The sequence below is a fragment of the Mus caroli genome, chromosome 19 (genome assembly GCF_900094665.2).
Source record: "Mus caroli chromosome 19, CAROLI_EIJ_v1.1, whole genome shotgun sequence".
Taxonomy (NCBI): Eukaryota; Metazoa; Chordata; class Mammalia; order Rodentia; family Muridae; genus Mus; species Mus caroli.
The window spans coordinates 38,858,410-38,874,842 of record NC_034588.1 but is presented as its reverse complement, the minus strand read 5'-3'; the positions used below and the strand labels follow the sequence as shown (position 1 = coordinate 38,874,842).

The window sequence follows — 16,433 nt, the reverse complement described above, 5'->3', positions numbered from 1 at the left end:
CATGCTCCTGTATGTGCACGCCCATGCTCCTGTATGTACACACTCACGCTTCCTACGTGTGCACACTCATGCTTCCTGCGTTTGCACATCCATGCTCTCTTCTGCCCGTCCCCGACCTCCCTGTCAGGAACATAGGGGCAGGGGAGGACTTCCTTCTGCTCATCTACAGGTTTTATTTACAACAAACATACACAGCATTTAGAAAAGGAAGAGAAGTTACTTTGATTCTGTTAAAAATGAACCTGGGGTAATGAAATAAGATTCAACCAGGTGGTCTCCTCTGGGAGGAAAGAGGAGACTCAGGGAGCTGTCTTGCTCTGTGCAGGGCCGCCTCAGTCCTTCCCACAGGCCGCCTCTCTGGCCTCCTCACTGCCCCGCTCACCTGTGGCTCCCATAGAGGACCTGGGCACCTTGAAGGAGCAGCACCGCGAGCAGAAGCTGTTCCCACAGTTGCTGCAGCTCCGCTGTAGACGGGAACAACAGTGTCAGATGGAGCCCACCCTCAGGCACCTGACACCCCAGTGCTCCCTCCAATTCTATACAACTAAGAGGGGCCTCAGTGGGTGGGATGAGACAGGACAAAACAGCCAACAGAAGGCTGATAAGGGTGTGGGCCTTAGCAAACAGAGGGCACTGGTCCTGTGACTCGAATGAGGGCTTAGACTCTATTGCTGACTCTCCTCAAGTCGTGCATCAGCCCCAGTCACAGCACACTGCCCCAGCAAACACCAGCAGACTCACCCTCTTCTTCAGCACGGAGAAGGTGGCGGCACAGCCTGCACAGTTCCCTGAGAGACAAAGGCAGCAGCTGAGCTACGATCCAGCCCAGGTCACTCAACCCAAATTGTTCCTGACTCTAACTGGGCCACTCAGGACCCAGCCAGGCACAGCCCAGCATCTTAGCTGGGTGCAGAGAGCAATATGTGTATTTAAAATAAGTAAAGGCGCCAGCTCCTCAGAGCAGCTTTCACCAAGCTACACACAGATCGAGTCCTTGCACACTCCCAACACCAAGTGCCACACACACTCACAAGCTTGGCAGATAATCAAGGAACACCCAGAGAATCTCCCCACTGAAATCTAGCCAAGCCAACATGGACCTGGACCCCAGCATCCTCAATGAAGCCTACTAGATGTGACCCTTTCATAATGTCTCCTTCCAAACATCTGTCCACAGCGAGGGACAGATATGCCTCCAAGAAACACAAACTCCTCCTTTCTGTCATCAGAAGATCCCAAGAGAAAGCTTGAAACAGGGCACCTTCCAACATGACATGAAGGGCAGGCTCTCAAGCACTGGGGGCAAGCAGCAACACAAGCCTTCCTAAGCCACAAGTACAGGGAGACGGAGGAGCTTCAGACTGTGGCAGAGCAGCCAGAGCAGCTCGGGTGACGACTGGCAGTTGGGGCGGATGGAGGAGAGATGAGAGATGGGTTCTGGGGCCTGCTATGACCTTGCAGGCAGCAGGCAGCAGCAGACAGAACAACTGTGCTCCTGGGTAACATGTTTGCCCGTGACAGTCCCAAAGTTCCTTCCTAGTCAGCCAGGATTGCCCACAGCTCTTGCTAAAAGACGCTCCCTGGGATCAAGGATAATAGACTATGGAGCCAGGGGAGCAAGGCTGAGGTATCTGAGGTAAACATCCCTTTGCTGTTGGACCTCTCACAGCCATGTAAAGGACAGAGAGAACACAAACTCCAGGATGCTAGCGGGATAAGAAAACATGCTCACTGACTATGGCTCCTCCGCCAAGAACAGAGGAAAGCACCCTATTCAGCATGGTGACAGAACACTGGACAGGACAAAGAGCCCATGTCCAAGAGCTCCTCAGAAGTAGACGGAGAGCCAGGGCTACACAGTCCCCATGCACATCTAGGTTGAAAGCTGACATCAGATCACACAGTGACAGAGAACAGTCCTGCTCCTCCCAAGCCTAGCCACTCTGCCCATTCTCAGCCACATTCTTATACTCATCCCCCTCGACTCACCACCTAGTGACCCTACTGTGAAGAGAGAAGGGCAGGGCAGGACCCACCAGGGCAGTGATCGCTAGGACAGGGGTGCCTGGACCCTTGGTAGCTCCACCAAGACTCACGTGGAGGCTCCAGAGGAAGCCCTCATCTCATCCCTCCCAAAGACCCACGTCATCTACTGACAGCCAGAATGGAAGGTCCCCTAAAGTTCATATATTGAATCCTAATCCCCAGGCAATGGTATCACAAAGTGGGGCCTTTAGTGAGTGACTGGCAGAGCACTCATGAGTGAGAACACTGCTCTTATAATGGAGGCCCTGGACAGCACTTTGTCATGTCTCCCTGAGGAGCCAGCAAAAGGGTGCCATCTATTACCCGGACCCAGTTGTGCTGGCACAACTTAGACCTCAGTTTCAGCAATGGTGAGAAATGACATTTGCTTCATCTATGAAGCACGCAGCATGGTGTATTTTCTTATGGCAGTCTGGAAGGACTAAGAGAGATCTCAGAGCAGCCTACCCAAGGCTGATCTGGGAACCTGGACCCAGGGGCCAACATCTTGGAAGCAGAATGTCACACCTGCCCTCAAGGTAGAGAACAGGCCCTACTAACAAAGGAACATAGGCACTGTAGCAAGGGGGAGAGGCAGGGAAGAGCCAAAAAGGCCGCCCTCAGACACCTATATGGCCTCTGCCTATCCAGGTGAGGAGAATCTGACCCAAAAACCCAGGTCTGAAGACAGGACTAACACTATACAAGGCACTCCTAAACATCAGAGCTAAGAGAAGTCACAGGACAGATGAGGTGGCAAACAGGACCCAGAGTGGAATCCGATGACCTGCAGTTGAAGCCCAGCTCCCCCTGTGAGATAAAGCTCTTAGGTGACCTCAGGTTACCCCTCTGCAAAACAGGAACTTCTCACTGCCTCTACTTACAATGCACAAAGACAAAATGTCACTTGCTGGACCAACAGCAGTAACCCCTTTGCATTTGGAACCTCTCGACCCATCTGCTCCTGGGCCCAGAGCCTGTCTCGCCCTATCCCATCCACCAGAGAAATGAGAGTGAGCTTATGAAAGGACCTGAGCCTGCCTGTCTACCAAAGCCAATAGTCAACAAAGGTAAAAGGAATTCTGTGTACCTAGGGATATGAACACAGACACAAACAGCAGGCCTAGGACATCTAATCCTGAAAAGACAACCACACTAGTAAGGGGCAAGAAGGCAAGCCACAGAGGCCCCTCAAGTTCCTGAAGATAAATCCATGGATTTCCCCTCCCTCCACAGACTTAGAGCTCACTAAACACTGAAACACACAATCCGAGGCCATAGTGACTCTCAGTAAGCAGCTACTCCAGGCTCTCACCAGGACTTTAGCTGGCTCTGCTCTCAGGGCCAAATCAAAGCCAGGGTCCCAACCTGGGCTCAGAGTCAAACACACCCTTCAAGATCTTGACCTACCCACAACCCTAAGAAAAGACTAGCTTACCAAACTACAACTTTGGCTAGAAGTGCCCGAAAAAAAACTACCATGCCCAGAAGAAGGTGCCCTTCACTGCATAAAGCCAGACCACAAAGACCAGGATGGGCTCTCGGGCATCCAGAAGCCCAACCAGCACCTCCCACATAAACAGCACCCAGTACGAAGAGGCAGGCAGGACCTGTGCTGACTTGGCATACACCATCATAAAATCCACAACTCAACCACCACTACTCTTTCAGAAGGGTAAAACCTGAGGCATAATTTGCCCAAGGACACTAGTTGAGCTACAATTAGCAGTCACTCTATAGCCTCAGAACCACAGCTCTCTGCAGCCTGGGCCTATGAGCACCTTGTCTTCCTGTCAACTGATATTCAATGAGAGGAAGACATGAAGAGACCACTCACTCCACACTCATACTTCCAAGACATGTTTATTTCCCAAGGTTCCACAGAGAGCTTTACCAGTGCCCACAAATCTTGGATTCTGTCCCTGTGGCCCAGATGTTCCCCCCACTCCACGAGTCCCACCAGCCCTAACACCATATCCCCACCTCCAAACCATTTCTTTGGCCATACCGAAGTTATTGGTTGGGTAACGCTTGCGGAGCCGCTCCGTAAGCCGGGACACCTTACTGCGCAGCACCTCATTCTTGCTGAGGAATCCATTGTCCTGCAGGGTCAGCTCATCCTCTGCTGGGCACGGGGTGCCCTCTTCATCCTCCTATGAGAACAGCCTATTCCACTCTGCCCGTCACCTACAACATCCCAGGCCCTGCATGCGAAGGCACCTGGGCATGGTGGGCCCCACCAAGTGTGGCACAGCTAACTCAGCAGGGCTCAGCCTGCCCAGCCCGGCCCCATCCCTTTCACCCTGCTCCTACTTACCAGCACCACCAGGTGGGTCTCCTGCCTCCCAGGGTGCAGGGAAGAAGAAGAAGAAAAAGAAGAAGAAACAAAGAGATAGCAGGAAGGGAGAAACAGGAGGGGGCAGGGGAACAGCTGTGCCTGCTGAGCTCTAAGCACGTCCCGCAAGGGGACATCAACAGGCGTGCTCTCAGAGGAAGCCGACGCTACTCCTGCAGGCCATCATACAGTTCAACAGAACAGGTAAGAAAGGAAGCACCCTAACAGCAGCTAAGTGTCGGGCTAAGTCTCCCTTAGTTCCACAGATTACAGAGCAAAGGATAAACCAGGGCTGGAGATACAAATGTGTTCCTTACTTGGGTCATAAAGAAAAGGCTTGAAACCCCCACCATAGCACCGCACCCTCTCCAGACTCATAGCCTACACCATTCTCAACCCGAGGAAGTCTATAGCACTCACAAATAAAATGGCAGAAGAGGCAGGCCTGGGAGGAGGAAGTCAGCTGTGCATCCAGGGCCTAGTTACATTCACAAGACTCTTGTTCCGCAAACAACCTCCCCCTTTCCAGGGGGACATAAGTGACAAGCAGCAGTGGCACAGGGACAACAGTCAGAGGCTCAGTAAGCAGAGGGCAGGGAGTGCAGGACAACTCGAGAACTGCAGCATATGAGATACCTACGTTCACTTATTATGTTTGTACATGTGTGTGCCACAGAACACGGATGAAGGGCAGAGGACAACTTTCCAGTGTCAGTTCCCTTCTGCAAGGAACTGCTACAAGGTAGGTTGTGGGAATCAAACTCAGGTCGCAGGCTTAGCAACCGGCACTTCTCCCCACTGAGCCATCTTGCTAGCCCATGTGACTTATCTAACAGGAGACGATGGCCCTCGGCTATAGTGGCTGCTGCAGACTCAGAGACACTAGGAAAGTTTCAAGGGTACATTTTCTATCTAAATTTCTAACTAAAATTTGCCCTGTTTTATCCACTGGCTCAAAGGATTCTTTTTTTAAAGTATACAAGCCAAATAAAACACATCTTCAAACTACCAGTCTAAATCACTGTCTTAATCAAGGTTGCTGAACTTTCCCTGAACTAGTGCTTGGCCATGTAACCACTCTCCCCAACCTCCCAAGGGGACATCTATGGACCTTAGTACACAGAAAGGCCAAGACACAAGGCCGGACCTTCCGCAAACATACCCCTGACATCATGACCTCCAACCCAGGTGACAAACCACCAACACCCAACAGTGGCTTGCAACAAGCCAGCAGTGCCAGCCCTGCCTGGGCATCCAGGACAGATGAGGGTAGAAGGAGCCAGTGGTACTGTTTCAACCAGTGAGTTCTAGCTCAGCGAGTTCTGGCCCCCCATGTGGATGTTAGAAAAACACAGACACACACACACAACTCTCATTCCACCCAATATCTGGCCTGGTCAGTAGAGAGGACTGGGAGAGGGCCACCCACCTCAATTGCATCTTTGAACTCCTCATCTGGCTCAGCCTCCTCAGCTTCCTCCACACTGCCTGGCGTGAGGTCCTAGGAAGAAAGATTCTCTGGCAAAATGGAGGAAGATTGGCAATCGTGGTCCCTATAGTAGAGAGCCATCTGCTGAGAGCCAGTGGCTAGGCTCCAAAACCCTAGATCCCACCCCCATGAAAACTGCATAGCTGCAAGAAAGATGAAAATTACACCAAGGAGGACCCTCCAACTCCACAGGCCAGGCCACAGAACAAGGCACTGCTGGACCAACAGTAGCCAACAACCAAGCCCTACCTTCTAGCTAAAAGCCTCTGGCACTCACTCTGTGTCTAGCCTTCTGTCCTGCCACAGGGAATATCTCAGCCCCATTCTTACGGCACACCCCACAGGGCACCTAAAGAGGCACTGGACATGGAGAAGCCCCTCACTGGCAGGCAGAAGCCCCTCAGCTCTGGCCCAGAAGCTGTGCCTCATAAACACATCGCTAAGAACAAGAGGGAGGGAAAGGCCCTCGCAGACAGGCAACAGGCCCTGCCAGTGGGGAGGCACTCACCTCCGTGGGTGTAGGGGCAGGTGAGCTGTCCAGCAGGCCCCTCCCTCCGGCCCCCTGTAGTGCTGAGCTCTCACAGGCACACTCTTCCTGCTGGGGGTTCATCCGCCTCTGCAGACAGGCCCTGTACTCACACACCACTGCCAAGGGGATGCAAAACAGGGTTGGAGGTGATAGGACACAGTGAGTGGTGTGCTGGAGCACGCCACACCTTTAATCTTAAAAAACTCTAGGAAGAATTCCCCAGACAGAGACACAGTAAGTGGTGCTCTGGAAGTCTTCTCCATCACACCTGCCCCAGGCTACAAAGAGTCGGCCAGTGATCCAGTTCAGCGAGTGCTCCATAAACTAAGGACAGAAAGAGGAGACAAAGCAAGCAACCATCCAGGCACAGGCCTCCCCAGACTGCCCAGCATCCAGAAGCCAGACAGCAGACGCAGGGGTCACACAGAGATGTGGCAGCTAATCTAGCTGGCCCCAGTGCAGGAGTAGGTAGCAATTTAGGGAAAAGATCCCTTCCTTATCTTCTAGAAGATACCGTATCAATAAGAGTGATGTATCTGTCTTAAAAGGGAAAGGTGACCCCTCTAAAGGCAGCCACCTTAGAGAACTGTCAGCCCCCAACCTCAGCACACTTCCAGAGATCTAGCAGCAGCCCTCCCAGAGACAGAGTGAGAAGCTGCCCCCTGGTGGCAAGCACAGCAAACAGACAGGAGCAGGAAAGCTAAACAGGACCCACCCAGCTGTCGGGCTGGGCTCTCGGAGCTTACCTCGGAAGAAGTCCCCATTTCCCAGAAAGAGTGTGCTATTTAACAGGGCGAGGACCCAGCAGAGCGGCAGCAGGTAGAGCATGCACACCATGCCCAGAAGAGCGCCATAGAACCTGGGTGAACACAAAGTCCAATGTCAGTCAGAAGGGAAATGGTGGGGAGCACCCTGGTGAGACACAGCTCTGCCACAAACTGACAAGACCAGCCAAGCAAACCAGTGTAGAACAGCTGTGAAAGCACACAGAAGTACCACATCGCTGGCTTCCATCAAGTGAGACCAGTGAAGCTACACTGTGTCTCAAGTGGGAGCCCACATTCTGGCTCCAGGGTCTGGGCTCTGAAGTCTAGACACAGGCTTGGGCCTGAAACCTGAAACTGGCACTTGTCTCTATGGCAAGTGCCTTAGTTCTCAAGCATTACTTCATTCATCTACACAGCGAAAGTTAAAACAGCAGCTACTTCACGGGGTCACTAGAAAGAGTAAGACAATAACAGGAACTTCTGAGCACGGGCACAAAGTAAAGCCTGGATAGACCTAGTTAGAGTCATTATTGACATAGGAAAACCTCATTCATTTATGCAGTACTCTTATCTTTTAAGTTAATTCCTGAAAATTTAAAAGAATTAAAACTAAAGTCCAATAAAATGTTCACTGTAGGGCTAGTAATGAAACAGAACACTTTCATAAATTTCAGTCATTCACAATCCACATTATAATTCCAAAGACATTGTTGTAACCACTTATGATGTAATTAGTCAAGAGAAAGAAATCTCATATACAGGCTAGAGAGGTGGCTCATTGGCCTGGGACACTTTTGGCTCTTGCAGAAGACCACAGTTTGATTAGCAGCAACTACAACCTATTATATATATTATTACAGTACTGTTACTGTTTATCTTTTTAAAGGGCACCTAAGCAACCATTTAGAGCTCAAAAGCATATGTGCAGACCCACACCCTAGAGACGTGCAGTACTCTTCTCCTGAAGTAGGTGGGGCAGAAGCCTTTTCAAGGCATTGGCTTCACTGGAAACAGAAGGGATCCACTCTCAACTACTACAGGATGGCAGGGTAGAAAAGAAGGGGCCTACTCACTGTGAGGACACCACGGGGTTCTCCCAGTGAAGTACACGGTAGGCTGACTCACAGGTATAACACAGGCGGGCCAAGAAGGCTTCCAGTTGGATCAAGCTGCAGACACAGGAGCTTCTGTGAGTGGACAGTCCCTGCTCCCTCCAAACCAACCTAGTCACAAATTCAGGAGTACAGAAGCTACAAGAAAGTGGAACTTGGGTTCACAAGCATAGCCAGTCAGCAGTGGTCACCATCTGTAAATACTGCTAAGGGATAAGATGGCCTGGCAAAGATGCTCCAATCCATTCCAACCCCCTTGGGAGAACCTGCTGAAGTGAAGCAGCTCAGGTCCCTGCTATTATTGTTATTATTATTATTATCATTAATATTATTTTATTACAATTGGGAGGCACTACTTTTCTACCACCAAAAGGCCCAGAAACACAGCTGCTTCTAGAGCTGAGAAGGGATAGTGTAAGACAAGTGTGAATATTCTGTTGTGCCATACAGTAAGGTGGCACAGAAAAATGACGGGGATATGATGGAAGAACACAAAACCAGTTCAAAGTGGTCCCAGTGGCCAACCCACAACACTCCAAAATGGAAGGAAGGGCTGTGATAGATCAGACCCCACTGAGTGAAATAAGAATCTATGCATTCATACTGATAACAAATGAGAACCACATTTCCTCACTGCAGAATGCCAGAAGATAAATGCAAACGGAATGGTAAGCAGAGAGCTACCTCAGCCATCCCAGGAAGAAAATGATGTGGGAAGACCCGCCAATGGCTTTTACAGCACCTAAGTGAATGCTAACGAGGAACAAGATATTCCAGTCTCAAAGTCTCTCCACAGATTACTACGAACCAAGGGGAAACAAACCTTAAGCAAGTGCCCAAAGTTAGTGTTTCCTGACCTCATTTGGCTCTGATATGGACTATGATACTCCACTTTTAGTCCTGTTCAAAATGTATCCCTTCAGTCTAACAAGAAGGCAAACAACACAGCGAGCTTGTGCTGTATCAAGTATGTCAGGTCTCACCCCAGAACTGCTCACCCCAGATGAACAGAACACAGGTTATGAGGGCTGAGGTGCTTGGCAGGCAAGGTCTTGGATTGAATCTTAGCACTACAGGGAAGGAACAAACCTTCAATGTAATACATGATCCTAGATCGGATTCTGAACCAAGGGAAATCAATATAAAAACATCATCAATACAGCTGGCAAATGTGATTATGGACTACATAGCAGACAACAGTACTGATATATCAATATAAATGTCCTAATTCTGAGCGTTCTGCTGGGAATACATAGACAATGTCCTTGATCTCAGGAAATAAATGCTCAATGTTTGCAGTAAACAGAAAGGGTGTTGGAAGACAGAGGCAGACAGACCTCTGTGAGTTCGAGGCCAGCCTGGTCTACAGAGCAAGTTCCAGGACAGCCAGGGCTACACAGAGAAACCCTATCTCGGAAAACAGAAAAGTTTCTTTTTATGGGTGGAGGGGGCAGGTGTGAGATCCCCAGACACCTGAAGCTCCCTCACTCCCATGACTCGGGGCTCTGACATCACCACTACTAGATGTCAAAAGCCTCCACGGAGCCTGATCCAAGGAAAGGCTCAGGAAATGCCCGCTGCCCCTGATGTTGACACACTTAACATTCCCAGCAGTCTTAGCACTGCTTCCTCAAAGTGCCAGCCACGTCATGTTTAGTATGGTAATGATAACTGACACTGAACAATTCCTGGGTACTCCACACTCAAGCCATCTTCACAAGCACTTTCTGAGTAAGCCAAGCACTATGTCTGACAGATGAGGGACCAGAGACATAAAAAATTGAGCTCTCCAACACTGCACAGAAGTGGAAGAGGTAGGGCTGAAGCCCTGCACAGGCTTGCAAAGGCGGTACCTAAGCAAGACCCCTCTTGGTGTCTCTGGGGGAAAGAGCATAGCTGTGGAAGTAGCTGAATCTGGAGTCTCAGTCACAGCTCCCTAAGCCTCTGCCTTCCTCTGTAAGTGGAGGATAATAACAGCGTCTCTGCTCAGGACCGGTAACGAGATTAAGTCGAGTGCAGCCTGTGGCATAGGTAGTCTGTAGTGTGGCACTGGCTCGATCCCAAACATTCCTGGCCTCCCTGCAATACTTACAAGCTCTTCACCTCAGCAACAGCCTCAGGGCGGGAAAGGTGCACTCGGGAAAGGCGAACTCTCTGCAGGTCTTCCTGCCTTATGCTGTGGTATTTCCTCCGCATCAGCTCCGACTCTGGCAGTTGTCCCCGGCACACCTCCTGAAGGTAGCCCAGTAGGGCAGGCACCGAAATCATCAAGGCACCCATGGAGTACCATGCACCTAAGAGATCAAAACTGCTACAATTCAAACAGTCAATGAGGCCCGGGAGCCTGCCCACTGACGCCCACATGCATGCTTCCTCACCCACTCTAGGCCCTGCTCAGAGGCCTGATGTGATCACACTGTGGGTGAGAAGACTCCAGATCTCCCGCTCTATGGCCTGCTCACCCCAGCTCTGGTTTCCCTCACTGACCTTGTCCCACACCATGGACTGTGGCTGTCTCTCTCACTGTCTCCTCTGAGGAAGTCAGCTCTAACCTATGAGCACAGAGGAACTCCAGCCTTGTTTAGCACATTAAGAACTGTCTCAGGAGCTGGAGAGACGGTTTAGTGGTTAAAAGTATGGGCTGCTCTGCCACCTGGGCTTCACTTCTGCCACCCACACGGTGGCTTACCACCGTCTGTAAATCCAGTTCAGAGGATCCAACGCCTTCTTCTGGCCTACACACACACTGTGCATACACAGTACACAGACATACATGTAGGCAAGATATCCATAAACTAAAATAGAAAATGCCACAACACACAGAATAGCTGTTCACATCTGCAGTCTGGGTGCAGCTGGAAGTTCCCCAATGATAGAAATGTAGCCCTCTCTTCCACTAAGGCAGACTGGAAGCCTTTTCTTTGGCTTTGAGGATAACATAGGGGTCCTGAGAATTGAGGATTGATAATGAGGCAGAGACAAACTCAAAGCAGAAATGTCTCCTCTGTAACACAATATTGAAATCCTAGGAGATATAATCAAAGAAAAATCCAACTAAGAAAAATAAAGCTGGGGGCTGGAGAGATGGCTCAGAGGTTAAGAGCACCCGACTGCTCTTCCGAAGGTCCTGAGTTCAATTCCCGGCAACCACATGATGGCTTACAATCATCCGTAATGAGATCTGGCGCCCTCTTCTGGAGTGTCTGAAGACAGCTACAGTGTACTTATAATAAATAAATATTAAAAAAAAAAAAAAAAAAGCTGGCTATAACGGTGGTTACATTTGTAGCCCCAGAATCTGAGAGGCTGAGGCAGGAGAATAGGTACTTCCAGGCAAACTTGGGCTATGTGGTAAATTTAAGGAAAGCCTGGGCTACACAGAGAATCCCTGCCTCAAAAAAAGAAAATCTAAAAATATATGATCTTGTATGAACTGGTGAAATTTTCAACCCACTGATTCCGTACGTCCACAGAAAACAGAAGATACTAAGAAGTGTGTGTGTGTGTGTGTGTGTGTGTGTGTGAGAGAGAGAGAGAGAGAGAGAGAAATTGATTTAAGAACACATAAAGGACTAGTTCCTCAGAACATCCTGCCCTGGAGCCTTCACTCAGCTCCTGGAGGGGAAGGGATGGGCAGTGCTTTATCTACAAGTACCTGACAATTCCAACCCTGAAAGGTCTGGATTACAGCATACATTACAGAAGTCCTTAGAAGACACTGTCACCCAGGACATCTACAGTCACCACCTAGACACACATCTTCCTCGTAGCTTTGTGTGGGTGCCTCTCCCCACTGCTGGTGGCCACCCAGCACATCGAGGCTCAATTGCTGAACCAGAGAAAATGACAGATATGGGGAAAAAAAAAAAATCTCCTCCTCTCCTCCTCCTGATCCCATTACCCCGTGTCATGTTGACAAACGACCCTTAAATTAGGTAGGAAAGCAAAATGGAAAGGTGGATGTACCACAAAGGGAGCAAGCAGTACACAGACTGCAGCCATAGTGTGCTGGCTACAATCTGTGTAAGGCACTGAGCTGAGCTCTACACACACACACACACACACACACACACACACACACACACGAGCTCTCATCTCATGATGTCAATGAGAAAAGACTGTTGCTATCCTCCCTTCAGAGATAAGGAAGATAGTCTCCATCGATGGGCTACATCATGTGCCCAAAGTCACACAGAGCTTGTGTTCCAACATCAAACAGACCTAGGAAGAAGCAAACGGGCAAAGAGGTAGTCCCTCCCACTGAGCCCACCTCAGGGCTCTTCCCCCACATTCATTTGAAAAAACACATTGGCCTCAAGAAGTAGTTCTTACCCTCATTCAAAGTGAGGAACAAGATGTTGAGGCCCAGGCAAGTCAGCAAGGAACACAAAGGCATCTGCCACCTACAACACAGAAAGTTCTGATCACAAGACAGCCATTCCTCCAGCCTCAAGGAGGCCTGGCAGTGCAGACAGCCCAATCTGGAGAAGAGAAGACAAAAAACCCAGGAGAAATGCACATGAGTCGATCTGTAAGACAGGAGGTTAGCAGAGGAACAAAGTGGACACACAGTAGCCCTGGGGGGACCACACTAGAGGACCCACAGAACTTTCTTCCAGAGGGAAGAGGCTTTCTAACGTCTGTTGAGAAACCTGGTCACTGCTGCTTCCCGTGTTTTGTAAGGCTCTCTCTCTCTCTCACACACACAAGGGCACTGAGTAAGAAGGTTCTTCTTTTAGCAGGTTCCCTTATCCTATTTCACAGTTTCCTAAGACCATATCAACACACCCCCAGGCCACTTGCTGGACTGCAGAAAACAACAGATATGGGGAAAAAACAAAACCTTCTAAGTTCCCCAGTCTACCATTTGCACAAAAACTCAACAGGGACAAGGAGCAGCAGTACACGCCTTAAATCCCAGCACTCAGGAGAGACAGGTGAGTGGTTCTCTGTGAGTTCCAGGACAGCCAGGGCTACACAGAGAAACCCTGTGTAGAAAAACCAACCAACATAAAAGTACTCATCAGCACAGAAGGTGAGAAAGAGCAGCATGGACTTCCTCCCACCCATTACTTTCTCTCTCTACTTCTACAATCTGAGAATTTATCATACTTTGTTTTAAGTATATAATCATTCAAAAGGATAAAAATACTACCTACTATACTATACTAACACTGAAGGATTGGAAATTTAGTTCAGTGATAGAGCACTTCTAGCAAGCACAGGGTCCTGAGCTAAGAAGTGGGGGGTGGAGGGGGAGAGGAGAAACCCCAACATGAGCATGAAATGCTGTTGCCACACAGAAAACACAACCAGTGTGAACTGAAAAGAGATGCAGTCCCCACCACACACCACCACCAAATGTCAATACTCAAGTCCCCAACGAGAGGAGAAAGAAGTGAGTCGGCTCTCCTAGGACAAGACAGTGCTGCTGGCTTGGCTGTGGAAAGGGACATCTTTATATTTAATACAAGCACAGATGCAGATCACAGTGTGGAGGCCCTCGCCTGTCATCCCAGCATGGGGAGGCAGAGGCAGGAGGGTCAGGTGTTCAGGGTCAGCCACAGTCACAGTTAGTTGGAGGTCAGTATGGGCTACATAAGACCCTGTCTCATAGTAAAAATAAAGTAAAATAAAAAGAAGCAAGCTAAGAAAAAAGAAGACAGTAATAATGAAGCCACTGATATCCTCTCCTCAGTCAATATACACACGGTGACATCAGAGGAGTGAAACAAGGACCAAAAAAATAACCACATCCACTGCCGGCAAACAATGCATTCAGAACTGACATGATTTTCTGTTTAGAAGTTAATTGCTATATTTTGTGTGTGCACAAATGTGCACCAATGTGTGCACATGTGGAGGTCAGAGGACAGTTTACGGAGTCAGTTCTCTCCCTCTATTGTGTAGCTTCTGGGATTGAATTCAAGCCCTTAGGCTTGGAATCAAGAGCCTTACCCAGTGAGCCATCTTGCCTGCTCATAAGTGTATTTCCTATGTTTTAATTTTTAAAATCTACAACTACTAAGTCAACTAGTTAATATGGGACTTTTACTTTGTGCATGTGTCTAATCACTCTCCACCTTATTATTTTTTTTAAAGATTTATTTATTTTATGTGTGAGTACGCTATTGCTGTCTTCAGACACACTAGAAGAGGGCATCCGATCCCATTACAGAGCCACCTTGTGGTTGCTGGGAATTGAACTCAGGACCTCTGGAAGAGCAGTCAGTGCTCTTAACCACTGAGCCATCTCTCCAGCCCTCCACCTTATGTTTTGAAGACAGGGTCTCAACTGAACCCTGAGCTCACCAACTCAGCCAGGCTACCTCATCAGGAAGTTCCCAGAGTCCTCTGGTCTCCACCTCCCCAGGCGCACAGCACTACACCTGGCTTTTTATGTAGGTGCTGAGATCCAAAACTAGGTAATCTCACTTGTGCGGCAAGCGCTTTACCAAATGAACCATCTCCCCAGCCTGGGCTCTTAGCTTCTGCTGAAGATTATGAGGAAGTCTTTCTCATCAAGTCAAACACATTTCACCAAGTCACAGAACCACAGGTGGTTGGCATTATGGTAAAAGTAAAATAACACACACACACACATTTAAAAAAAAAAAGAAAGTAAGAAAGGTCTAGCTCCACCCTGTTTGAGAAGTGAGACCATCACGCTGCCAGTGAAGGCACTCTCCTCTCTCCTTCAAAGCCATCCTCCTGTCCTAACGCCTTTACTGACAATTTGATCCTGGGAGACCCACAAAGTGGAGCAGCTGATCCTAGAAGAGCCTTAAAATTTTACTGTGGCTCCAGACCCAATAGCCAAACTCCAAGATTAGGTCCCTCTTCAGTCAAACTCTCTTTACTAAAAAAAGAACAATCAAAAGAATAAACTAATCTGACAGCCACTTTCACAGACCAGTGATCCCTCTGCCAGCATCCAGAGACTCCAGCTGCGGGGAGCTCCCCCTCCATCCAGCGCCACACTGCTCTCCGAATATCCTCAGACCTCTGATTCCAGATCATGGAAAACCTTAAAGTCAGTGTGCCAAGAAGCACTTTTCTCTGTCAGCAGAGAAAAGGAGAATAGGGGATATGTAACTTGGGTGCTTTGCCTGAAATGGGCAAAACAGAGGGGACAGACAGACAGACAGGGTAAGAATGGCAGAATGCACAGCCACAGCTCTCTAGGAAAGTCAAAGTTCATGGGCTAAGGAAAGTGAGAAAGGCCTCTCCTCCTTCCTATGTCCTGCACTCAGAGCACACGGATCTCACAGCAGATAGCACAGCTGTGAGCACTCACTCTCATCTCTAGACTCTGCCATACAGTCACAAGGGGTGGGTGAGACTGTACGGTCTTGTCAAGGAATACTACTAAGTGATGTACCAGGTTTGTTTAGCCTGGGAGCTCAAAGAAAAAAATCCTAATTAGAAGTGGTCCCCTACTTCTAGACTGAAACAAGGATATAGACTCAACAGCACCCTTCAAGGTAACCCAGTCCACTCCTCCAGCCTCCTACCATCTTCTTTGGCAACCAAAGCAGCTGCATGTCTTTAAAACAATCTGATGGGAACTAGAGGCTTGTTTATCATGAATAAGCATGCCAGAACACACAATTTTGTTTGCAGCTTCAGGGAACCCTTAAACCTGTCCACAGGTTCCAACTTAAGAACCTACTCTGGGCCGGGCGTGGTGGCGCACGCCTTTAATCCCAGCACTCGGGAGGCGGAGGCAGGCGGATTTCTGAGTTCGAGGACAGCCTGGTCTACAAAGTGAGCTCCAGGACAGCCAGGGCTATACAGAGAAACCCTGTCTCGAAAAAAACAAAAACAAAAAAAAAAAAAGAACCTACTCTGAGCTGGTGAGATGGCTCAGCAGGTAAAGATGCTTGCAGCCAAGCTTGCAGGCCTGAATCTCATCTCTGAGACCCATGTGATAGAAGGAGAGAGTCAACTTCTCCAAGTTGTCCTCTGATGTATACACATACACAACTCTCCCCTCTTCTGCTTTGGACACAAATTTTATGTGATTCTTGGGAGTCATGCCACATTAAGGACACAATATTTCCTTTAGAAAAGAAAGTCTTGGGCTGGCAAGATGGCTCAGTGGTTAAGAGCGCCGACTGCTCTTCCGAAGGTCCCGAGTTCAAATCCCAGCAACCACATGGTGGCTCACAACCAT

The 16,433-nt window shown here is 49.1% G+C and overlaps 1 protein-coding gene across 4 annotated transcripts in view; it reads right to left on the bottom strand.

Moving 5' to 3' along the window:
• Zfyve27 (zinc finger FYVE-type containing 27) overlaps window positions 1–16,433 on the bottom strand; it is a 23,432-nt gene that overhangs the window by 2,615 nt on the left and 4,384 nt on the right. For 2 of the 4 annotated variants that reach the window (XM_029472673.1, XM_029472672.1), the window contains exons 3-12: window positions 12,590–12,660; window positions 10,350–10,551; window positions 8,219–8,314; window positions 7,125–7,237; window positions 6,358–6,494; window positions 5,790–5,861; window positions 4,343–4,363; window positions 4,034–4,178; window positions 742–788; window positions 383–464 (exon numbers count right to left, since the gene is read on the bottom strand). In XM_029472673.1, coding sequence (XP_029328533.1) covers window positions 383–464; window positions 742–788; window positions 4,034–4,178; window positions 4,343–4,363; window positions 5,790–5,861; window positions 6,358–6,494; window positions 7,125–7,237; window positions 8,219–8,314; window positions 10,350–10,551; window positions 12,590–12,660 — 986 coding nt within the window. The remainder of the gene's footprint in view (window positions 1–382; window positions 465–741; window positions 789–4,033; window positions 4,179–4,342; window positions 4,364–5,789; window positions 5,862–6,357; window positions 6,495–7,124; window positions 7,238–8,218; window positions 8,315–10,349; window positions 10,552–12,589; window positions 12,661–16,433) is intronic. The other 2 variants (XM_021151604.2, XM_021151605.2) reach the window with 1 other exon arrangement.